Genomic DNA, 26,858 nt, shown 5'->3' with positions numbered 1-26,858 from the left:
AATATACACCATTAATTACTTTTTTCTTTGTCTTTAGGTTCAAACTTAATAGACTTAAAGCAAAATAGACGTATAAGCAAAACAGGACGAAATGTTCTTCTTTTCATTCAGATTCAAGAAAGCAAACTACAAGTGTGAACACAACCGGAGTGAATACTATAATAATGAAAGAAATATCAAACCTTTATGGCCAACAAAGAGGAACCATAAGAATTAAACTTGAATGAATACCATAATAGCAAAAGAAACATAAAACCTTTAAAGCAACAAACCATAAGAATCAGACTAAAACCGGTCTGGTTCAATAGAAATAAAAAAATAATAATAATAAAAAAATAATACAATAAAACTGTGAAAATCAATTATTCAATGATGCTGGTCTAAATAAAAACAAAAGTTAGTGTAAAATTACTAGAGTAGTGTAGTATTTTCTAATAAATAATATAAATGATAATATCATTTATGGTCACACTTTATTTTGATGGTCAGTTTGTTGAATTTAAGTTACATTGCATCAACATGCCAACTAATTCCATTAGATTATAAGTAGACTGTTAGCTAGGGGTTATTGTAGGATTACATTTACTTGCAAAGTTTCTTATAGTCAGTTAAATGTCTGTGGAAGGAGCATTATCAACAGATATTAAGCAGACAATCTACTAATACTCAAATGAACCATCAAAATATAGTGTTGCCTAAATTACTAGTACTATAGTTAGTGTAGTATTATTATTATTATTTATTAAAAGTAAAAAAAAAAAAAAACAACGAGATTTTAAGGAGTGGAAGAGAGCTTTAACTTTTTAAATTTTCTTTTAGTCCTGAAAAAAAAAATCTATATAACATCTAATGGAAACTGGAGTACAGATAAAAGGAGAAAAAAAGCAGTTTGCCTACTTGGCTTGAATCCAAGTAGATGTTGATTCATTTCTTTCAACAATAGATGTTTTAATTAAAAACTTTCTTAGTAACTATTTTTAGCACTTGTGTGTAGGAACGTAGAATTTAAAAGGAGAAAAACATATATTCAATAAGTCCTTTTGAACTAAAGTACAACTATTTTAATAACATTATATTTTATTACATTTTATGTAAAGAACAGAATCATCATTTCCCTTCCCTTGTTTTGACATCAGAACTCAAGCATGAGAAAATCTGCACTTACTTGATATTCCATCAGACTCCATTTTAAAGCCAGACAAGTCTTCACCGATGACACCATCGCCCTCTGCACCCACACCTCTCTCTCGCGGACCGATGCCCAAAGAACGTCTGCGCTCGTGGATCTCATCTGAGATCATCTCCAGTTTCCTCAGAGCTGACTTATATTCCCCTTTAGCTTGCGTCAGCTTGGCCTGCAGGTCATCCACATTCTTCTTCAGTTGCTAAAGAGGGAAGGACAGAAAACAGCAACATTAAATATGAAAAAAAGAATTGGATTAAAACTAGAAAAATAATGGATGCATATTCAAAACAACCTACACAATATTTAAAGGGATAGTTCACCCAAAAATTAAAATGATTCATCTTCTACTTGTTCCAAACCTGTTTGAGTTTTATTCTTCTGTTGAACAACAAAGAAGATGCACTAAAGCAATGGTATCAGGCTGCATTCACACTGTAGATCTTGATGGTCAATTTCGATTTAGTGACTGTATCTGATTTTTTTGTTGACCAGCTTACATCATCTTTGACTCGTATTCGATTTTCTGCATTTACACAGCACATGGCAAAGGTGCAATGTCCAGGAAAAAAAAAAAAAGAGCAGGCGCTGACTGACAGCTGATAATAACAGAACATTGTTTTCTTAATTCCTCTTTGTATGCTGTTCACAGGGTTTCATTTTTTTATATTATTTTTGAAGATGTTTTACTATCGTTTATGACAGGAAAGTTCTCATTTTGCCATCTTTTAATCTAGGCCTTTTTAAACCAGTAGGCATTTTAATGTAATGTCCATAGCCATGGGCGGACTGGGACAAAAAAAATCAGGCCTAGTACTTTAGCCACACCAGGCCACATTACCACACCGACACAGCCCCACCCACAGACACGCACAATTAATACTTATATTGGTGTACAGTTGGTGAAATAATATAAGCAGTACCATATGTAAGAGCTATTTAAACATTTAATGAGGGTGACTGAAATAATAAAAAAAACAGTTTATAACAAATTTATAAATACATTCCTTTCATTCATTCCTTTTCTATTCAGCTTTGTTCCTTTATTAATCTGGGGTCGCCACAGCGTAATGAACCACCAATTTATCAAGCATATGTTTTAGAGTAATTTTTTTGCTTTCTCTGAGCTTATTGGCACCGCCTTTCCTTTTTTACGATCCATCTTTGACAATTAGCTTGTGTTGCACTTACTGTTTGACATTCTTGCCAGATTTTGATTACGTCTGCGTAACCTCTGATTAGGTCGGATTGGGTCAGCCGATCTTGAAACCAGCTGACCAATGGCGATTGGGCTAAATGCTTAACATTTATTAATATTATTGTTATTGATCATCATCGTCATATTCACATATTGCAAGAAATAAAAGCCGCCTGCATGTAAAACAATATATACAAAAAGTTTTTTTTTTTTTTTTTTTTTTAAGAAATGGACCGGTCCACATTTAAAAAATGGTCCAGCCCTTCTGGTGTTTGCCAGAATTGCCAGAAGGCCAATCCGCCTCATAGCATGATTTATGCACTTGATGTATGCAAGAGTTTTATATTAGTTACGTGGCGAATACTGCGCTCTCTCGCTCCCACTCTCTCGTAGAGCTTTTTTAGTCCTCATGTATGAGATTAAAGGTTTGCGACTCTGCTGAAGTCTGTTCTGAAATAAAAGCGTCAGAGATGACATCATTCATTATGGCTTTTAATAATGCGCGACTCGCATTGACAGGTGAAAATCCGATCTACATGCTTACAATGCAGACAACTCCAGGAGGGCCACAACTCTGCTTAGTTTAGCTCCAACCACCTCCAACTCACACCTGCTTAAGGGTCTCTAATAGTGCTGAACACCTCAATTAGTTGGATCAGCGCTGTTTCATCAGGGTTGGAGCAAAACTGTGCAGAGCTGCGGCCCTCCAGGAATCCAGGTTGAGACCGATGCACTAAAGAATATTGGAAATAAACTATGATTTACGTAGCATTTTTTTGTTCCTACTACTTTGGATGTCAATGGCTGCTTGTTTCAAAACATTCTTAAGATTATCTTGTTTTGTGTTCAACAGAAGAAAGCCATTAATAAATGTTAAGAACCATTTGAATGTGAGAAAATGGTGAGAAAATGTGAGTGAACTATGGCTTTAAAAGCATTACAAAAATGAGCATGATTTTTCTGTAATAATAAAGTCTGTTTATAACCCATCATCATTTTCAAGTACCTCAAGCTGCAAGTAATACTTCGCCTTCATTTCAAAGTAGGGCCTGAAAAAAAGAGAGAGAGAAAGCGATTAGAGCTGCTTTAAAGACCTATAAATAGCCTTGTGCATGTCACCATGGCAACCGTTCATATATGATGACACTGTAGGCAAATGCTGAGTGAAAGGATTAGGAGGGTTGTGTGATAGAGTTGAGCTCCCCTGGGAGCTGCTGAGTCACCATCACTCGCTAGAAACCCACCATCAACTAAAGCTCTCAGACATTCACACACACCAATGACTCTCTGCAGAGTATCCAGATCTGCCTACTCAGACTGGAAGATGCATCAGAGCTGCAAACTGACCTACAAACTGTTTGTTTTGTGATTTCTAAATTAGGTAGACACTGATATGGACATTTTGGCCAATAATGTTAACCCATGTCTCTCTATTTGTTTACAGTTTGTGTATGCTCTTTACATTTGAAAGCCGATATATTTCAAAGACCAATACACAGTTGAAGTCTGAATTATTAGCCTCCTGTATGTATTTTTACCCCCCAATTTCTGTTTAGAGGAAAGAAGATTTTTTTAAAATACATTTCTAAACATATTCGTTTTAATAGCTCATTTTTAATAACTGGTTTATTTTAACATTTTTTTTATTTAAGTGTTTTTTGCATTTTATAAAAACAAACAATACAATACTATAATAACACAAATATAATACAATGCATAAAACATATGAACAACAGAACACAGGACAAATGCATATGAAAAGCAAAATATAATTTAGCTGGTCAGGTAATGCATAAATAAAAGTAATTATAAAATAACAATCGTCTTATATTACCAAAAAAAAAAAATCATTATCCTGACTATAGTTTTATTGTCAAATAATTATTTGAGCACATTATAAAAACATATAGGGCTCTATCATACACCCATCGTAATAAGGTGCAAGATGTGTTTGCCATGACTTGTTGCTATTTTCAGACCATTGCAACAGTAATTTTTTAAATAGCAAATCCATTTTGCCACTTTGTTGACCCATGGGTGTGTCGGTCTAGAAAGGAGGTGTGTTAAGGCGCATTGTTGGCACGTTGTTGAAAGCAGGTCTTAAGTCCAGCGCAGAGCGTGTCAGTTGTGCACATTAAACACCTACGCATTGCTTAATACACAAAAGATGTACAGCAATACGCAAATATCTTTACAAAATGAAAAAGACAAAAATGATTATTTCCTACATAAATAAAAAAAACCACTGACTTCATGCTTTCTTCATCTCGGGAGGGGCTTTTTCAGTTTATTTATGACAATTTGCATTTGTATAATGTTACTATTATTAAGTGTTATTTATTATATGCAAATTAATATTTGTTTTATTAAAAACAAGCTTAGATTTGTCCACCTGTCAGGTTTTGGACCATATGGGGCAAAAAAATAGGATGTGTGTTAAGATGGAACTAATATTATTGTTCATTTATTTGTTTTCTGGAAATTAGAACTGAATTTAGAAATAGTTTTAAAACAAATATTTGCGCTTAACAAACAAGAATAAACATGTAGGCTAATGGATGTCTTCAGTGAAATGCGTACAACACCGTTTCCTTATCCGTGAAAGTAGAGGAGTAAGGTAAAGAGGCCAAATGGAGGCTCGTTCTTTATCCTTAAACAGATGGTCTGTTTGTCTGTTTTCTTGCTAGTTTTTTAACTTACAAATCCCGCCATGTGAAAAGCAAATGCACCATGGCGCAACACAACTCTTAAAGGGAATGGGAGATGAGACATGTTCAAAACACACCCATAACTAATTAAGAGAATAAGCACAACCCTGTTAGACCATGTGCCAGGGCGCAGATCTTATTTTTCCGTCTTTAAAATAGCTGTCTTATTCAGCCATGGCCTTATCGCTTTTGCGTCATGCACTTTAGACTTTGTGCCTAGATCATTAAAATAGAGCCCTTAGATTATAAATGTATAGATTATGAACAGTGAATATCAATTACACTCAATCTTTAATTACTAAGTTATTGACAGGGGTCTTTGTTATGCTTGCATTTCTTCCAATGCATTAAGGTGTTCTAATATATGTCTGCATGTTTTCATCAAATATGATTTCTTTTATCTTTGCTTTAATCAAAGTACATAATATTTGACTAGATATTTTTCGATATGCTAGTATTCAGTTTAACGTGACCAAAAAAGCCTAACTAAATTAATTAGACAAATTAAAATAATTAGGCAGCTTATTGTGTAACAGTGGCTTGTTCTGTTGACCAGGGGTGGCCAATCTTGTTCCTGGAGAGCCACCTTCCTGCAGATTTCAGTTGCTACCCATATCAAACACACCTGAACCAATTAATTAGGACCTGAACACCACGTGATAATTACTGGCAGGTGTGTTTGATATGGGTTGCAACTGAAATCTGCAGGAAGGTGGCTCTCCAGGAACAGGGTTGGCCACTCCTGCTGTAGATATTCAATAAAAAAAAATTATAAATAAAAAAAACAATAGCACTGTGTCATGAATTTGGATCATTAATCTGCTCCCATGGGATAATATAGTGTCTATCAAACTCGTGCCTCAGAATTTTGCTCTAAGGCTGTTTTTACACTGGCAGAAAAAAAATCAGATTTTATGCCCACATCTGTCACGGATCGAAATTTGAGGCATGTGTACAAACAAAAATCTGCACAAGATCCATTTTTTTTTTCCATCCGATCCAAGTGGTTTTAAAATGTGGTTTTAAATCAGATGCACATCCAATATTTGGACATCCTACCCATGTCTAAATGCATATCGATTCTCTGTTTCAATTATGTTATTGTTTTCAAATGATTGCCATCATTAAAAAAAAAATTTAAGCACAAGTTGGATGTGGCATCGTGATTTGTACATGTTGCGATGGATAAAGCCAGTGAAAGTCTAAAGTTTCTTTAGTTTATGGGGAGAGGCATCAACCCAAGCAAAATTGCATGGTTCATACAGAAATCAGGCTGTAAATGAAGACATAGCGTGGACTATGCATGATGGAGACTTTGGAAAACAAATAAGCAAACGTTTATCCAGAATTCGAGGGTCAGTTGTGGTTTTTAGGTAGGAGATTAGTGTAACACGGATATAGGAAACAAAGCATGTCTGAAGTAAATGTAAAGAGGTGGGCCAATAAAACAGATGTGGTCAAAACGCCAACCTGATTTCACCAAGTAAGACATGTTCCTGGATGAACATCTATATTGATTCTGGAACAACATTCCAATCAGCCAATCAGAATTAAGGAATAAGTTTACAGTTTATGTTAGGATTAGGCCTATGGTTGGGTTTATTCACTTCTACATGATTGTTATTCAACTGTTATTCCACTTGATTTTGGGAATAGTTTACAGTTATGATTGGGTTTAGGGGAAGGGAATAGGTATGCATTACATTTTTGAACAAAAATGATGTTCCAGGATCAACAACACAGATGTTAGTACAGGATCGCATGGTGCAAAATCATGATGTGCATGGTCAAAATGATCGTTTTTTTCCAATAAAGAGATAGTTCACCCAAAAATAAAAATGTACTCACTAATTACCCAACCTCAAGTGGTTCCAAACCCAAAACATGATATTTTAAAAATTTTGGAAATCTGTAACCCTTGACATGCATAGTTGTGTGTCGCAATGAAAGTCAAAGGTTATAGGTTTCCATTTTCTTTTTTTAAATAACTTATTTTGTGTTTAACAGAAAAAGGAAACTCAAACAGGTGTGTGACAAGTGAAGGATGAGTGAGGCCTTGTCTGCACAAACATGGGTATTTTCAAAACCACACCTTTTCTACAGTATGGGGCCTCGCTGTTTATCCACACCAGAACATCAGGTGACTGAAAATTTCTGAATATTCGGTCCCGGGTGAAGAACTTTAAACATGCATTACAGTGCGTTTTGATTTTTTCATGTGGATGAAGATTTAAAAAAAAACTTGTTTATAAAAATATTTTTGTACTTGTGGATATGGCCTAAATGATAGGTCTCAAACTGAATTCCTGGAGCACCACAGCTCTGCACAGTTTTGCTCCAGCCCTAATCAAACACAACTAATCAAGGTGTTCAAGACTACTAGACACCATTAATTGTCCATACTGGACATGCTGTATGTAAGTATGTGTTTTTGGACAGTGTATTATAGCCTAAAGCAGAGGTTTGCAAACTTTTCAGCCCACGCACCACTAAAAATAACAATGGCTGTGACTCGATACCCCCCAAATTCCTCAGAGGTGGTCATAAATACACAAACGTTGTGCACAAAAAAGTGCAACAGCCTGACAAGCATCATTTTTATAGTCATCTATTAATTGGTTTCTTTTAATATTAAAATCAACTAATGAGACTGGTGAGCACAATGTTTTCAGCACAAGTCTATTCTTGGTTTAATTTTGGAGACTGCCACTCCGAGATCATTCTCAATATTCGGTTATGGCCTTTATTTATTTTTAATGTATTTGATTGTCATAAAGGTGTCAAAGTTTAACCTGGTGCCATACGCTATTGCTGTGTAGTTAATCTAACATTAACACACAAATCCTATGAAAAATATTAACAATTTAAAGGTTGATGGCTTTTCATTTTGCATTGCCCAGCAACCCCCACTTTGGGAACCACTGGCCTAAAGCACAGGTGTCAAACTCCTGGAGGGCCACGGCTTTGCAGTTTAGTTTCAACCCTAATTAAACACACCTGATCAAACGAATTGAGTCCTTCAGGCTTGTTTGAAACCTACAGGTAAGTGTGTTGCAGTTGGGTTGGAACTAAACTGTGCAGGGTGAGTTTGACACCCCTGACCTAAAGGAATGCCTGCGTGTTTACATAGTACATACTTTGACTTGTTGATGGTGCGTTTGAGCTTCTTCTCCTGCTGCTTCATGCGGCTCATGGCAGCGGTGTAATTGGCGGCGGTCTCCTTGTGCAGTAGCTCGCTGCGTGTTTTTATTTGCTCAGCCTCCATCACCTACCAACCAAAACAGACATTTTTAAGCATTTAAGTAAAAAAAGTAAACCTCATTTACCATCCCACAGGTTTGCATCACTCACCCGCTGTGTTGCGTGGTTCAGCATCTCCTGCCAGGCCGAGTCAAACTGCCGCTTGTCGTCCTCCAGCAGCCTCTGTTCAGCCAGAGCGATGGTCTCTTTGGCCGCCCGCAGCACCTCCGTGGCTCTCTGGAAGTCTTGTGTGGATCTCTGAGCTTCCAGCTGAGTCTGAGGAGTAGTTCAAGGACATGAGTGTCAGCCATGTGCGCCTGATGGCAAAGCTAACTGGTAAATTTTTTACATTTTTAAACCATGAGACTCTCTCCCTAAAAACACTGAGTCTCATTCATTAATAACTGTAAATAATTCATATTTATACGCACATTCCACAACAAACGTGTACACAAACAAATGTGTTCCCAAGCCTATCCTAATATTAGTGACGTTGAATCTCTCCTTTTTAACCTTTCATCATTTTCATATGGCTCTTTCTGCATATAGACTGTTGCCAGATCCTCAACCAATGCCGACTGGGTTATTTTCAAACCCATTTTTTTATTTCTTTTTTTTATTCTGAGGCTCTGCTGGTTGAAGCACTTTTCCTGAATTTTCATTGCCAATATCAAGCCAATTGTAATCGTTTGTTTAGGTTCAATTTGGAATTTCCACAACCATTGCAGAGCCCCAGGGATGGGAGAGAGGCTCCAGCTTGGCATCCCTCTGATCCCCAACCCATTTCAAGTCAAACTGCCACTTCCAAGTCGTTCTCCCAGCCTCCCTCTCAAAGTCTTGTGTGGTTCTCTCTGAGTCTGAAGAGCTGTTAAAATGTTAAATTACCCAAAAGTGAAAACTGTCATCATTTGCTCACCATTCCCTCGTTCAAATCCTGTTTGACTTGTTTTCTTGTGCAAGACACAAAAGAAGATATTTTGAAGAAAGCTGGAAACCTGTAACCATTGACTTCCATAGTATTTGTTTCAAACTATGGGTGTCAGTAGTTACAGGTTTTAATCATTCATTCATTCATTCATTCATTCATTCATTCATTCATTTATTTGTTTTCAAAATATCACAAACAAATAATAGGAAACAAACAGCATGTAAGTCTATGGTTACAGCTTTCCAGCGTTCTTCAAAATATCTTCTTTAGAGTTAAAATAGATTAAATAAATACAAAAAGGCTTATAATCACTTAAGGCTGAGTAAACGGTGAGTACATTTTCATTTTTGTGTGAACTATCCCTTTAAAGGAGAGGAGTGTCGGCCATGTGTGCCTGTTGGCAAAGCTGACTGGCACATTTTTACCCCACGCTCAGAGTAGGAGTTTCGTGGAAAGCATAAGACTCAGTGCCTGACCACCTAAAAAAAAAACATTGAGATTCTTTGATAACGGTGTAAATAATTTGTATTAATACGCACATTTCACAACATGCGTGTACACAAAAAAAGTGTTCCTAATCTTATACTAATATTAGTGAAGTTGAAGTGAATGAGCGGCCATGTGTCATCATTCTCATATGGGACTTTCTGGTGATGTATTGTTGCGAGATTCTCAACCAATGCCAAGCCAGATCAAAGAGAATGACCTTATTCTTTGTGTACAAGTGGGCGCAGCTATCACAATCTTTTTGGCTCTAGACCTCCAGTCTGATTCACTTCCATTGTTTTTTTTAGACATTAAAAACAGTTTGTTATGTACCATTATTTGCTTCTGAAACTTCACAGATTTCATGTCTAAACATACCCTGATATTATTGATGGATGGATAGTTGGACGGATGGATGGATAGTTGGACGGATGGATATCTTCACGCCACTGCAAACTATTTCATTTCATATAGTGTAATATACCATAGTAAAAAGTGGATAATCCATGAAGCAATCACTGTACAAGATGGAGAAACTCATGACTTCCTGTATGGTGACATATTAAAATCTTCCTTGAACTCCCTTTCTGGTGAATTAAAGCCAGGCATGCAAAAAGCCAGCAAACATAATCCATTCCTATTCCTTTACTTTTTAACTTTAATCTCCACGTTACTCCCACTGACAGAAAAAGCCTGTGGAAACCTCTTTCCGGCTCAGCCTACTTAGCCAAACAAAACTGCATACATTTTGTAACCAACCAGTGGCAAGAAGGCAGTTTGACACTTTGAAGTGATTTAGAGGATGGAGAGGTCATGTTTAGTAAATCATTAAAATTAACAATTAATACAAAGTTAATATTCTGCATTAAAGAACATTTAGAAATAATGGTTCAAAAAGAACCTTTAAAATTCATGGAAACTTTTCTTTTTTTATAGTAAAATAAAGGCTCATCACACTATTAAAACTTTGATTATTTGAAGAAGTTTTCACATTATTTAATAAAGTGAACTTTCAACTTTATCTTTAAGAATGTATTGAAATTACTGCTATCCTGATCAATGGCCCCTCCAGTAACAAAAATAATATTTGCATATATCCTTTATATGAATTAAACTGAAATCAAATGTTTAAAAATAATAAAACAGAAACCACAATAAATAAATAAATAAAAGTAAACTAAACTAACAACAGTCAAAAAAAACCTAACTGAAATAAAATAATAAATATCAAAAAAGTTGTCATAAGCACCCGTTATGCTGCATTATATATGTATGATTTTTTTTTACTGTATAAACAAAACTGTTGTAAAAAAAAAAATGTTCAAACTTTTCTTTTGACAAAAACTGCAACCTAGGCATGTTTAACTGCATATACGGACCTTTACCATGAAGAAGATTGTCTGAATTCTTTATATTTGATACTTTTATTTATTGCATTTGTATGGTACACTGAGTTCAGTGTCTGTACTAAGAAGATTGCACAAAAATTATTGTAAGTTGTGCTAACACAAATGTGCTTTTTAGGCAACACTGGATGTGTTTGCTTACAGTGCTCAGCATAACCGAGTACACCCCATTTTGAAAATGAATATTTGCATCCATTCCTCAGTGAATATAGGCAATGTATTTTGGTGCATTTAAACTAAACAGATATATTTATTAAAATAATATTTTAGACACCAAACATATTTAGAAATTTAAAGAAAATTCAATTAAATTCAAGCAAAATATTGCAAAAATTACAACCTACAAAATTACATTTTTCCATTTTTTTTCCGTATTTGGACCGTTATAAGTTATTTTGTTAGATAAGCTCCAGATTAGGCTTCAGTACTGACTAATCTTATGTATATGCACAAATATAAAATTGTATGAATTTTATATTTGTATTAAAAATATGAATTTAAAAGAGAGATTTTGTGAGGGTGTACTAATATATGCAGAGCACTGTTAAACTATATTTTTACAAAAACTAATTTTTTTAAAACTAAATATAATTGTGCTTACAAAAGCTAAACTAAACTGAATTGAACAGCAAACTGAAAAATAGTATTGACATAAAAAAAATTAAAAAAAAACTTATTTTAAAAGCAAAACAGCCCATGAAAAAAAAACTACTGATTTGGTAGAATAGTTATGCTGATCTTTTCCCATATAATCAATTTATTGGCAGTTTCCAAACCCAGCATGCATCTTGGACATGTATGTGCCCAGGTTATTAAAGCAGGTGACTTCATTAATAAAACATAACCTTTGGGACAGGGGTCACCAATCTCGTTCCTGGAGGTCTGGTGCCCTGCAGGGTTTGGCTCCAACTTTCTTCAACACACCTTGTTTCAAGTATACCTAGTAAGACCTTGATTAGCTTGGTAAGGTGTGTTTGATTAGGGTTGGAGCTAAAATCTGCAGGACCCCGAACCTCCAGGAAGAAGTATAGTGACCCCTGCTTTATAATATGTTTGTTTGCTACAAAACATTCCATTTTGAAGGCGTACAATAGAGCTGTACAATTCATCTTTTCACATTTGCATGTGTTTTTTGATGCCTGTGATTGTATAATGACCTTAAAAGCATTCAGGCATAATAAATTGTATAATTTGTGACTTTAACAACAGTTTATTTTATTGAATTATTTTTATTTTTATCATTCAAGTACGGTACTTGAATACTGTTAGACTCGGGAACCGATAAAACACTTCAATTGTATTTTTTCTGTACATACAGATTGCAAGGCATGGAAATACAACACATGCAAATAAAAAAATGCACTGCGAATAGCCCAGACTACATCAAAAATGTGTCGGGGGACCCCAAAAGGTTTATAGATTGTTTATTAGATTTTATGGAGATGCACTCCTCCTACAGAATCAATTTAATCTAAATAGAGATATTTAGTTATCTGGTGAAATTGTATTCATATTCCAAAATTTTAAAAAAATACCACAATGAAAATTTTTTTCAATATCATGCAGCTTTAGTGTACTTGCATGGTAAATAGTACAACATTCTCTACCCTTCCTCTAATCTCTCCTATCATTTGCATTGTTCATTTTGAGGCTGCTAATCCTTTGACTTTTTCTTTCTCTTCCTCCATCCCTTCTTCCCTCACACACAGGCTATTTTTAGCTCAGTCTTCAAAGTTGATGTGATGCTGCCGCATTGCCATAGAGAGCTGACAGCAGGAGATCAGAGCAGACAGCAGGACAGACCACCGATACATACGGTTAAGGACAATATGGATGGGAAAGGTATTGCACTTTACCAAAATAAAATATATAAAAAAATTAATTAAAAATAAAATTAAATACACAAGGTAAAACAAACCAAAAATAAATGCAAAATATGCCAAAAACTAAACTGAAATAAAAAATGAAATAAAATAAAAAACTAGCAAAACAAAGAGATGAATAAAAAAAAATCAAACACAAAAACAATAAAGTACAAAAAATAATAAACACAAAACATAATAATTACAAAACTACTACATAAAAATAAAGCAAAACTACACTAATTATTAGGCTTTTAATATTAGCATTAAAAAAAGAATCAGCCTTTAGGATCAAATGGCCAGTACACTTAAGAATTCAACAGATAGCAAAACTTTGCAAGCTTTCATATTCAAGCCGGGGAACAGCTTGTAAAATATTCATACAAAGATGTTCAGAGGTACTCCGAGGTCAAAACATATTTCCCGAGGAGTAATGCGTTATTAACAGCTTCAAATCAGTTCTGCTGCAAAACAAGCCCCTGAAATAAATCACATGTAGTCCAGCGCAAAACTGATTTGTCTGAATTTGTTTGTGTTTTCACTTCACATGGACATCTACAAAGAGAAGCTGATTATGAACTCCGCCAGGAAAATTACTTCTCTGTTTATGAAAAGGTCTTATTAATGCAAGTCTTCATCCACTTTCAAACTTGTATTTATATTGACTCCAGCTTTAATCAGATTCTGGCTAAAAATAAGGCACCAAAGGCCTCAAAGTGAGATGTTTTTGGTCAGTGGTGACCCAGTTGACATGCTGTTTTGATGTTTTTAACCAATTATCCTGGTTCTGGCATTTAAATAAATGAAATAATTTAAAATGCTCTTATACAGCACCTCATCTGGCATACAAAAGGTCATTTGTGACTCTTTCCAACCTGAACTAACGCTTTTATTTCATGTATAAACACAAGACTTCAGAGTCTTGGACTGAATTGGGAAATGCATAAGGATTTGCTACAAAAAATAAATCCAACCACAACAAATACGTTCACACTAAAGAAATTACTTTGGATTACTATTGTGATAAATACAGCCTGTTTTCCAACTTAATATTTTAAACTAATTGCCAGGAGTTTTGAACTAATTGCAATAAATCCAACCCAGGCTCACTGGAAATACGTGCCTCTGTTAAAATGCATTGCTCCAAATATGTTTCTTTCCACATTTCAACTGACAAATTTACTTCAATTCAATTCATCTTTATTTGTGTAGTGCTTTTATAAAATAGTTTGGGTCAAAGCAACAAGATTATAGTGAATTGAAACAGTGTAGTTCAGTTATCAGTGTTAAGTACAGTTCAGTTTAGATTAGTTCAGTTCAGGGTGCTGTCCACATTTTTTGCAAATCTGAAATGCATTACTTAGGCAAGGCTCAACAATAAGGACTGGCCTGGGGCCAGTGTGCGAGATGCTCTTGACAGTAGACAAGATCGTTACTGGCCCGATCAGACCAGTGCTGTCTTGTCACTAAGGTTGGATTCGCTTGCGATTATTTGTCAATTGCGTCCAAATACAGTCTTTGAATTCAGAAACAGTTTGTGCTTTTAAGCTTTTAAATTCTACCTTCTCTGTGATGTCGTAAACACCATATTGCTTTTCAGTTTCTCTTATTTGATTGGATGTTGTGAGCAAGTTTATTTTTTCTGTATCTTGGTAACCAGTAAAACAGGCGGTAGCATAAATTTATGAGGCTAAAGGACAACATCTGTTTCTAATGTCTTGGAAGCAGACATTTACGTGGGTACAACACAATGAAAAAATGAAGTGATGTTTCGCACAATTAGCCGTCAGTTTGGCGAGTCAGTCACCTTTTGTTAAATATTTTAGAAATGTAATTAAAAAACACCTGCACATTTTCCATACTGCTGTTTTTGATTGCATAACACTTTGAATTAGAGGTCTGCATTCCAGCGGCTGTACCACGGGAGGCGCGGGACCCGTCCAGATTTCTTGTGGCGCGGGAATTTATTCGAAATTTCCGAATAAATCACGGGAACGGTCAGTAACTCTGGTGTAAATTGAACGGGAGCAGGAGGTCTAACAATATCGCTCCAGACTCCCGAGCGAGCGAGCACGCGTATGTATGTGTGTGAATGGGAGAGCATGATGCTTTTTTAGCTTATTTGTTGATGTCTTTGTGTGTGTTTGTATGCGTGTGAATAAGAGCTAGAGCTTCGTGCTGTCTATGTGTGTGTGTGAAAGAGAGAGATAGAGCTTTGTGCCATCTATGTTTGTGAATAAAAGTCTTTAGCGGGAACAGGCGTGGCGGTAACAAGCACTCCTTTAAATGGACACATCTTCACCTTCATTTCTTTGAGTGCTCTGCTTTATTAACTTCCTGCCAGCACTTGTGAATGTAACAGGACAAGCAATCGATCAGAAAAAAAAAGGGAAAGATGATCATCAGACATGGATGAGTTAAGGCATTAAAGCCCTCCATTCTGACTTGCAGCCAAACATTACAGAATATTATCTGTGGGATTTCTTTGTACTGCCTCAATATGACTTAATGTCTGACGGCCAGAGGGATGTACTTTAACAGAACCTCTAACAAACTGTCCCCATATGACAGGGCAAATGAGTCTGTCAAGAATCCAAGAAAGGCTCATTGTTGGGCTGGGTGATATGGCCGAAAAATTATATATAGGCATTTTTTGGGGGTGGGGGGCTGAATCGTGATATATACATGTCTATACTATTAATGTATACTCTATACATTTTTAGATTTGAAAAAAAAAAAAAAAAAGTTCTAACTTGTTTTACTTTGTCTTTTCCAAATAAATCAATATAAATCGTTGAAAAAAATATATTATTATTATAGAAAGCTGGTCATTTTGTACAATAAACATGCTTATAAATAAAAACATTATTGCTTGTTTTACATTTTTAATAAGTTAATTTCACCAAACTATCTTCATTACTAATTTCAATAGTCACTTTACTTGTACTGCCATCATAAATATGCACTTATTTGTAGATTTAAAACAATAATAAAAAAAAAGTCACATACAACTTTTTGGCATTTATTTGAATATAAACGTTGATCAGTGAACATAAACAGAAGTTTAACCATACCAGCTGGACAAGCAAAATTTCAATAATTCTTTAGAAGCTCAAACGTGCCGTGTGACATGCAAGAATGAATCCCATTGGTTTTCACATGTCAAGCAAGCATGACTGAGCTTCTGAGACCAAATCTGAATACTGTAAATATTGTTCACGGATCAATATTTATATGTGAATAAAAATGCGAAAATGAGACTCAACAGATACATTTTTAATGCCTTTTTAATATAATTGTAGGTGAATATATTTTTAATGAAGGGACAGTAAAGCTTCAATTTAATTTAACTTAATATCTTCATTTAAACTCTGTGGATGGAAAAAAAAAGAATTAATGAATTTGTAATTGAGTAAATGGTGACAGTTTTCATTTTGGAGCTCTTCAACATAGCCTAATATATATATATAATCTGATCAGATAAAGTTGTTAATATCTTATTGGTTAACTTTCTAGTTCAGTGGTACTGTCTGTCTTTATTAAACTAAGGTTTATAGACTAAGCGGATTGTATTAAAATAGTTATTTCATGTACACTTTAAAAAAATGTCCGTCAATAACAGTTGCCCTTATTTTGTGATTCTTTTTTTTTTTTTTCATTATTATTGCATTAGGGGACCTTGATTAAACGAGCTTAACATCTTTTGGTGTTGAAAACCTTGATAATGTGACTTTTGTTGACATTTTAAAGGTGCTGTATGTAAGTTTTTGACTCTTCTAAAGCATAAAAATGCCATACTATGTTTGTAGATATTTAATAAATATGCTAATTAAACATCTGAAAAACAATGCTGAAGTCAGTTATTCTGCTTTGAATATGTCCTTTATGTACCAGAACGTCTCTCTTTGTTTTGGTCATTTGACCCGCTCACTGTTTGGCCAATTATATCTAGGCACCCCGGGTTGCCTCTGTGGAAAAAAGCATATTTCATTCATTCAGTCAGGAAGCCTCTCAAAGTGTGCATCCAAGACTGAATGTGACCTCCGGTGGACAATAGCAGACTCCGAAATGAGACACAGATTCAGAGTTCTACATGAGGTAAATATTAGGTGAGCAGGTTACATTGTAACCCCGTGTCCTAACAATACACTACGGGATTAGATTTGCAGCGATAATAAATTTGGCTGTTTGCACCAAACAAAACACGACATAAATTTAAATTTAAAGAATAGTACACTTACTGCACTTCAGCAAAATGGTAAGGTTTATAATCTAATTAATACAAATTAATACTCTTTAACTTTATTAAACGTTCATGCTGAATCACTGATGTGTTGGCTTGAGTCACAGTTCTAAAGTTCAATCTCAAACGGTTTATTTTATTTTCAAGATTTGAGGTGAACTATCTGCTGCTGCTGCTTTCAGTATATGGCAATAAATGTCATTTAAAATGGCATGCAAACACATGAGGTGTACCCGAGGTGATCATTGTCATAGTTCTGTTGTTCAGCTGCTAGTAATAGAAGCAGTTTCTAAAATATAAATTTCAAGGAGATGGTTATAACAAAAGTTTATTTTAAATATGTGAAATATTCCTTCTATCACGTGCCGTTACCAGAAAATCCTTGGCTTTTATAGCAAAACGAGGAATAGTGCAAACCTTGCAATACTAGTCATAGGAGAGCACAAGGTCACATTTTAGACATTGAGTTAGTGATAAACCAATATAACTAGCCAGTGAAACGTCTGCATTGGCTCACTGAGAGAGTTTGTTGACATCCGCACAAAGCTGCAAGTGTTTTATTTGTGCTGCTCATCTGAAAAAAAAAAGTGGCGCCCTCTTCTCCAGCAGAAGTGCTGAGTGAGACCATAGAAATCATTATTAGATGTGACAAATGTGTTGAAGTCTCCTCTGGGAACACATCGCTTCTCTCTTCACTAAAACAGAAGTTTTCAGTGTTTCATGCAAACATTCACTGCACTTAAGCATTCATACTCATTTCCACACTCCATATTGTAGTTATGTAATGATCAGCTAAACACGAGGCTAGCAAATCATTATACACATTTTTCAAAGGTTCAAAGGCAAAGACAGCCCATTTCATTCTCAGAATCACACAATTAAACAGCCTGCATATTCTTTTGTACTGTCATTTCAAATTAAATACAGTTTCAAGTTTTTTTTATTCCTTATTTTATCAAGCAAGAATGAATTGAACTGATCTAATGACATTAAATACAATCAATGGATTTGCTCTTCAGTGTTTGGACTTTCAGCAGTGAAATTTAAACCACACTGAACTGAACTAAACTGAAATTCAATAAATTCTTGAAAAATATTGTTTTGTTACAAATCACATTTTACTGGAAAAACTAACCAGTAGCTGTTAATCTGATGTATGCATGAGTGTAGAAGAGAATGAGTATGTGTGCATGTGCATTATTCAGAGCTGCTCTTAATGAGAAATGCATTCTGAATTATTGATATGCGAAAAGTTCTGAAAAATCTTTCATCCTTGAATCAGCAGACCAGTCATACGTGGTGCTCTTTCAGTTTCTTGCATTCATTAAAGCTCCTATCTAAACTCAAGAGCCTTCAGCTGCCTTCAAAGCTGAAAGACACTGACAACTGCTAAAGAAACCTTGTGATCCATGCATTTTTTTTTAAAGGACTGTGATGGATGCTTGATGACTGTATGAGTGGAAAGTGGGCCATTCTGAACACTTTAGTGCACAGATAAGCTATTGAATTTATGAGAAAATATACTTGACTCAATATCCTGCTAGATGGACAAGCTGTGTAAACTTCAGAGCTTTAAAATCCAGCTTGTGTAATCTATCAATCGCTGTCAGTGTAGTGTTTTTCCTTTCACTTGCTAGTCTGGCTTACATAACTTCCATGTATTGACATTTTTTTTCATCCTTAGATTTCTAGATAGTCAATATCCTTGAAACGAGAGCTTAACATCAAGCAGTGTGCATCTTTAGCTTTGAACTGCGTGAGCTCTTAATATTTCAATGGATTCTGATTGGCGGTCCATTAGGGTTGGATCGATAAACGATGCCATCCTCCATCGCCGATGGCTAATAGACATCACGATACTGAGCCAGCATCATGATCCTCCGTCCTGTCCCCATCGCAGCAGCAACCCGCTCATAAAAAATACACACTTAGGCCTCGTTTACACTAATTCGTTTCACTGATCCATATCCACACTGGCGTTTCACCTAGCATTTCTGAAAAGCTCTCAGTCCGCACTATACCGCTGAAAGCACACATCATGTGACCACACACACACTCTGGCAATCGCTGCAGCACATGGCACGTCTGAGCTCCAGGCAGTCAGCGGGTGCTTCGAGCACAAAACCCCAAAGAGCAGTGCACGTCGGACAGTTATCAAGGATTTAGACTACCTCTGGTTCGTGTCTCACTATAGTTGTTAAACGTGATATTTAATTCATCTTGTCTCTATCTAACGACTCTTCTGTCTTTTGAATCTATCAGGTAACGTGTCACAGCGTCAGTACACTGCCTCAATCATTCGCATTCACACTTGTACTTTTAATTTTAGTGAAAACCTCACATACTGTTGGTTCGTTCCTGTTGGTTGTGCACCTTTTTTATCAACCAAGTTTGTCGACGGCATTATAACAACATAAATCACTTTGCCTATTCCTTCAGTCCCACGGAAAAAGTGATTAACAGGTGATAATTTGTGTGTAACTTCTCTTTATTTATTTATGATTCGGTTGTGTAAAACAAAGACCATGCGGATCAGGTCGTTGAAACGGTAGGCTACATATAATCAATTCGTTATTAATTAATTAATTGCTCATAAATAATCAATTCGTCGCCACCTACGACGACTATGCCATCGTCCATCGCAATGTTTCACATTAGACATTGATGTACGATGTCAAATAGGTCGACATCATCCAACTCTACTGTCCATGTTTTATTGTTTATTTGCTAGAAAGAAAATGTCCTGAAAGGGATTTATACATTATAATTTGTCTACATATTTAAATCACTATAGCTGTGGCCTGACCTTTGCTGTTGTTTTACATTCGGAATGATTTTTTTAGAATGATGTTGTTATTGTCATGTTTATAGTTATCATCCTTGGGTTGAATGGTCTTTGAGTTGTTTTAAAATACCCCTATCATGCTTTTTCAATTAATGTTGTTCATGAATGTAAAAGATGTGCAAAGTTTCAAGATTAAATTGCATGTTAAACTGAGAGTGTATTCACACTAGGCTATTCGAATTGTGCATTGTACATTTGACCCCCAAATCCCCCGAGTTTGTTTTACTAGCACTACCACAGGATTGGGGGCGGTTTACTTGGGTGGCCCTGGCCCAGTCGGAAGATGTGGGCCAGAGTGTAATTTGGGTGCGCTTAAATTTAATTCTTAAAGCTGGGAATCCAAACAACTAGCGTCGATGTAAACCAACGGTATTGTTGCCTTGTGTTGGTTTACATTTGGTTTCATCTGGACAAAGCAGCAACCTCTCCGTCTCCCTTGTCAAGCCAACACAGAAGTAACTAAAACTGCAATTCATCGACTCGCCTTTGGGGGCTGCCTCCAGGAACTCCACATGTTCACTGACTGCAATGCTGAATTGGCTAATTTTACAGCTGATAAAAACATGTTTACAGCCTAGTACAAAAGATGGTTTTGGTCTATATAGCTAATATTACCCTTCTTGACAACAGTTAGGGGGTGATTTTTTTAATGACTCATCCGTTTAGTTTTTATTAAGCTATATTAAGTCTGCATAATTAAGGGCGTGGCCACTTGAGTAAAAGATAGGTCTCGCTGGTCGCCGTCATGTCATTCTGGCTGATTAGCCACTGAACTCGGCATATACATCATATTTTTGTTTTGTTTTATGTGGCTTTACGCAGTCAATTTCCCTATTGGAATTATTTCCTACAATTATCATTTGATATGGAATGCTGTGTGCACTTAATTGTGCTCACAAACCATTCAAGCTGCCTCCATTTCCTAGGTGAGTGAAATTATATACTTGTATACCATCTCTATAAATGTTTTTGTTTTATTTATGATAAAATATCTTTTAGATTTTTCTTTGGGCCTGTAATGCACTTTAAAATCTGACATATTTGTTAGCTGTAGGTCATCTGAAACGTTGTCATACAGTGTTATGCCTGAATTTCATAAATAGCCTTGCATTTGCTAACACACTATATTTGAAGTATTTGGAAGCAATACACGTCATAAGAACAATGCTTAGTTGCTCAATGTATTACAACAGTGTTTTTAAAAGCTTTAAGTTTTTAAAAACACTTTATTGATATACTATACAACCAAGCACATGTGGTCAAAACACAAATGAGTCGCAGGTAATGAAGTATTAAGCGTTTCTCCCAAAGAAAAGCCTGTCTAAGCAAAACGCTAGCAGGCATCTGTAGCTCCGCTCACGCTCTGCCTCTTTGCTCTTCTTTGGTATCCCCCACTCAGTGCGATGACGCGCGAACTGATTCTACAAGCTGAATTGGGCCAACGAGCTCTGACATTGACCCAACAAGGAATTTATAAGGAATTCGCTCATGAAAATATGTCTGATAATCCATATCATTGGCAAAATATTTAAGAAAATGTGGTGAAATTACAGCCAGCCTCTTCATGTTCCTTCTTGACCTTAATTGTTTACTTGCTACTTCACTTCTTTCAGCACTCTTCAGCTGATTCTACATGCTAATTCGGGCCTAGGAGCTCTTACGTAACCCAACGAATGGCAATGTGTGAAACACACTAAAATAACTACCAGATTGATGGCCCAACGAAGCCCATTGACAGACCGTCAACTTGCCGTGTCCCGATCTTTACTTTTCAAAGAATGGAAAATAGTTCATCAAAGATGCAAACCCCTCATTCCACTTCAGCTGCCACCTTCAGCAAAACTCCCAATACATGGAGCACAGTGACTTAAAAGCGTCTGCTAAATGACTAAATGTAATGTAAGATGACTTTTATGAAAATTTATGATCGTCAAAAGCTCGTTTGATCTACCAAAATATTCAGCCGTGTGTCACAGAGTCCCAAAACAATGCACAACAATATTCGAAAACTCCATTGTACTGATAAGTCAGCGCATCTCTTCCTGTTTTCTTATAGCTAATTTGCATACTACCAGCCATTAGTCTTCACTGCATGTTTAAGTAAAATCTATTTTCACCATCAAACACTGTGGTTTTAGTTGAGGCCTGAAAGAGATGTTTTGTCGACGTATTGAGATGACACTTTTTTTTTTTGCACGGTGAAACTACTGTCAAATTTATATGGTAAAACTGATACTCTGTTACCCTTCTTTTTAATCTATAGGAAGGTTAAGGAGCTGAATTTCAGATGTAGTAATGGACATTCGGTTTTTTGATACATGCTGTAAGGAGAGTGGACCAGTCACAACAGACCGCAGCCAACTGACCAATCGGAGCAGAGCAGGTTCTCTAAATGGCAGACACATTTAGGACAGTCTCCTTTTGCCAAATAGGACATGTTCCTGGATGAACATCTATGTTGATCCTGGAATAACATTCTAATCAGCCAATAGGCGTTGGGAATAGGTGCGGATTACATTTTTTACCAAAAATGATGATCCAGGATCAACACAGATGTTAATCCAGGATCGCATCGTAAAATCATGACGTGTATTATAAAAGAGGTGATGCCGAGTATATTATAAGAAAATGAGTGTGTTATTTACATCCTGAGTGTCAGAAACATATTGTAGGAACATTTAAGAATAGAATAAAGGGACATTTTATCTTTAAAAGGGAAAAAAGATCTCTCATCACTAAATATAGCACAGTGTAAGATCTGAGATCATAAGAGGGATGTTGTCTAGTTGTCTATTGCAGAAGTGTGTCAAATCAAGGACTAATTCTGAAGAACAAATGCGTTAACCCTAAATAATGTAATATTTGAATAAGGGGGATTTCCAGTGATGCACAAAAACTGGCAGCAGAGGTCATAAGTGGCTGTTTGAGCTGCTTGTCTAAATAGACGGGTGGAAAAAATTCAGGGCGAGATGGTCAGAGGTTGGAGGGAGAGACCGACAGACAGAGGGAGGGGGAGAGAGAGAGAGTTAACGGCTCACTGCAGGCACTGCAGAGAGACACTAGATAGACCCTTATAGACTAGCAATCTGTTACACATGAAATCATATAAAATAGTCTAATATTTAAAAAAAGTCCTTGAATTCTTACATGCTGACAGCTTTGTTGCTTAATTTCTTTGTTAAAGTGTGGTCATTTATGTGCTATTTAATGTATTCATCTTATTTAAATGTCACTATAAATGTTATTCATGTATTGGGATAAACTTGTTAACATGATAAAAACTACACAAATATTCATTTTTAGTAATTTTATTTAATCTTTTCTTGTTATACTTTATGTACAAGATATAATATTAAAATTGATTAATTGTCTGGCATGAAAATGTTCATCAAATTCAATTCGTTTGTATGCCAAATTTATTTTAAATAATATATCAAAATGTTTTATATATATATATATATATATATATATATATATATATATATATATATATATATATATATATATATATATATATATATATATATATACATACATACATACATACATACATACATACATACATACATACATACATACATACATATATATATATATATATATATATATATATATATATATATACATACATATATATATATATATATATATATATATATATATATATATATATATATATATATATATATATATATATATATATATATATATATATACACACACACACATACATATATACATATATAAATATATACAAAATATATTTGGGGAAAGTTACTTTGGAAAATAATGCAATACAATATTGATTTATTCTCCAAAAACTTAGCTAGTTGTGTTACTTTGTTACTTTTTATAGAAAGTAATGCAATACGTTACTTTTGAGTTACTTTTTCTCACCTGCCTGAGGCTTGATATCTTTCAGAATTTAATTTAATAGAAGAGCTCTGCATTTAATGGTACACTGCATTACTTTTATTTACCATTAAAAAAACAATAAAGCTAATAAAGCTATAATAAAGCTACCCGATGCTATACATGCTGTATATAAAGATTAATAAAAATTAAAAGCAATGTGTTTGCTACTTTTGTATTTTTGTTTTATTAGTTTAGTAAAATTAGTCTATTGAGACTACAATCTTCTTTTTTTCCTATGCGTTCAGAACAATGAGAACACTTCCATCACAGAAATGTAAGGCTCTGCCATCTTGGCTTCTGTCTGTTTTCCTGCAGAGAGCTCATTGTCTCACTGAGTGTGATTCAACGTGATTAAAAAAAAATGAATTAAAATTAGTCTAAAGTGAATTAATTAATTTAAAAATGTAACGAGAGTTAAATATTTTTTAAAAAATTACTCAAATATTATAAAAAAAAATTTAAGTTATCCATTACTTTACTCTGTAATAAAAAAGCAATATTATTACGCAACTTACATTACCTTTAATGCGTAACCCCCAACACTGCTGAGAGGCAACTTGTGTGTCAGATTAGAATAAACTGTCAGTATAAAAGTACATTCGTCATGAAAACAAAGACACTCTAAACTAGTTTAATGAATAATCACCACATTTTTTCATAATAAATGACCTTGACAGCTTAGACAGCACAGTTTCTATATATATAAAAAACATTGCTGCTAGTCCTTGAGAAAAACAACCACTTTTAAGGACACATAGCTCTTCTTTACCACCAAGGAAATTGCCTATAAAAACCCAGTGCGTTGTCAGTAAAATTAAATAGGCCACTTACAATTCTCCCTTTATGGACTGAACTGCATAACAGCCTAAACTATCCTGTCCCAGTTCTACAGAAGGTCAACCTTCCCATTGTAACCGATTCACTTAATTAAGCTTCGGCAAACGTTGTATAAATATCAGAAAAAATAAATTTTAATCAGCAAATCAAAGCAAACAAGACATTTTGTGCCTTATATTTCTCAGCCCTTTAACACAACGGCTGCATCACACTACCAAAGATAAACTGATCTTCTGCTCTCAGAATAGCACAGGCCCTTGAGAAAAGGGAAGTGAGATTTGAGCATTTAAACATTTGCTCTCGTTCCCTCTCTCAGCCTTTTATGCCCGGCTGAATGAAGCCAACCACCTGTGACAGATCGAGAGTTAATGCTACTGTGCCTTCCAGTTCATAGCAGTAAACAAGCTGATAGCGAGGCAATCTCCAGAGAGAGAGGAAAATCACACCCCAGAAAAAAAAAAACAAATGGTGACATGCCAACTAAAAACAGACGTTGTGTGGGTGAAGTTGGCTAAAGGAAGACTGTTTCTTGTTTAGATTTTCTTGGCCTCACCTGTCGTGCCACACGCCGGGCCTCCCAGTATGGTTTGGATTCCTCCACCGCTTTGCCAATCTTCTTCACCAGCTCGTCCAGCTTTAATGTGGCTTCCACCAGCACGGAGCGAAACTTCTGCCTGGCGTCCTAGAGGTGAAACAAATAGGAACATTCAAATCACAATGAACTGTAGAGCTGCATGCATTATGTTTTGGTTCAGAAATACAATGATCACAAAAATACTTCAATACATTTAGTCCTTTGGCAGATGCTTCTGTCCAAAGCAACTTACGACTAAGGAGGCATTCAGTGATTCAACGAGAAGAGGCAATACAGACAAGAAATACTAATTATTTAAAGGAACTGATAGTGCTCAGATGTAGGTGTTTAAGAGGAGGGAGTGTTTTTTGTGGAGAGAAGAGTGTTTCTACAGGTGGTTTATCAAGCCCACTTAGCTGTGTGAAACACAATAAATGCACAGTACAATTTTATTGTTGTAAATAAACAATGATAGCACTGGTAACAAAAATTGATGTTTGAAAGCAACTTTTAAAGCTTCAAATTAGTGCTGCACAATAATCAGCATCGATAAACTATGTGTATTCACAATAGTCGCATCAGAGGATATGCAGTGTTGAGTCTGGATTATAGTTGATCAACAACTTAGAGATGTGTGAGATGTGTGGAGTCATTGCAATGTAGAATTATAACAGGGTGAAAGTTCATCATTTGCATGTGTTTTGAAGGGATTTCGAGAGAGTGTAAAGCACTCAGTACAATAACATACAACTTTATACAACTTTTAATTTGTAACTTTATCATTCATTCATTCATTCATTTTCTTTTCAGCTAAGTCCCTTTATAAATCTCGGTTCCCCACAAGAGAATGAACTGCCAACTCATCAAGCATGTTTTACGCAGCGGACGCCATTCCAGCTGCAACCCATCACTGAGAAACATCCATACACACTCATTTACACACATACATTACGGACAGCTTAGCTTACCCAATTTACCTGTACCGCATGTTTTTGGACTTGTGGGGGAATCCGGAGCACCCGGAGGAAACCCACGCGAACATGGGGAGAACATGCAAACTCCACACAGAAATGCCAACTTACCTAGCTGGGGCTTAAACCAGCAACCTTTTTGCTGTGAGGCGTTTGCTGCACGATTTGTGACTTTAATGAACAATAATTTTACTGACTTATTAATCCATGAAGACTACAGGTTTATTTGACATTTTTATTGTTCCATTTTTGTACCTGAATATGGCTTGACTCTCTGGAAACCTTTTTACTTTTATATATTGTAATTATTCTTGCTTGCAATTTGTTGAATATTTTTCATAGATGATTTATATAAAAATCACCCCAAACCTATTCAAGCCATCTTGTGAAATAATATTCATCATTCAGCCCTACTTCAAATGATATTGCATCAGTTTTGACTATTTTTTTGAAGATGTTAAG

At 35.4% G+C, this 26,858-nt stretch overlaps 1 protein-coding gene across 4 annotated transcripts in view; it reads right to left on the bottom strand.

Annotated features, from left to right (window-relative positions):
* Positions 1–26,858, bottom strand: part of sh3bp5b (SH3-domain binding protein 5b (BTK-associated)) — a 36,434-nt gene that overhangs the window by 4,033 nt on the left and 5,543 nt on the right. For 2 of the 4 annotated variants that reach the window (NM_213458.1, XM_073924859.1), the window contains 5 exon segments: positions 1,166–1,385; positions 3,388–3,430; positions 8,227–8,357; positions 8,441–8,605; positions 25,405–25,533. In NM_213458.1, the coding sequence (NP_998623.1) occupies positions 1,166–1,385; positions 3,388–3,430; positions 8,227–8,357; positions 8,441–8,605; positions 25,405–25,533 (688 nt within the window). 4 annotated transcript variants of the gene reach the window in all.

Source organism: Danio rerio, chromosome 16, assembly GCF_049306965.1.
Source record: "Danio rerio strain Tuebingen ecotype United States chromosome 16, GRCz12tu, whole genome shotgun sequence".
Classification (NCBI taxonomy): Eukaryota; Metazoa; Chordata; class Actinopteri; order Cypriniformes; family Danionidae; genus Danio; species Danio rerio.
Note: the sequence above shows the minus strand (reverse complement) of the source record. Positions and strands in the feature narration are given on the sequence as shown.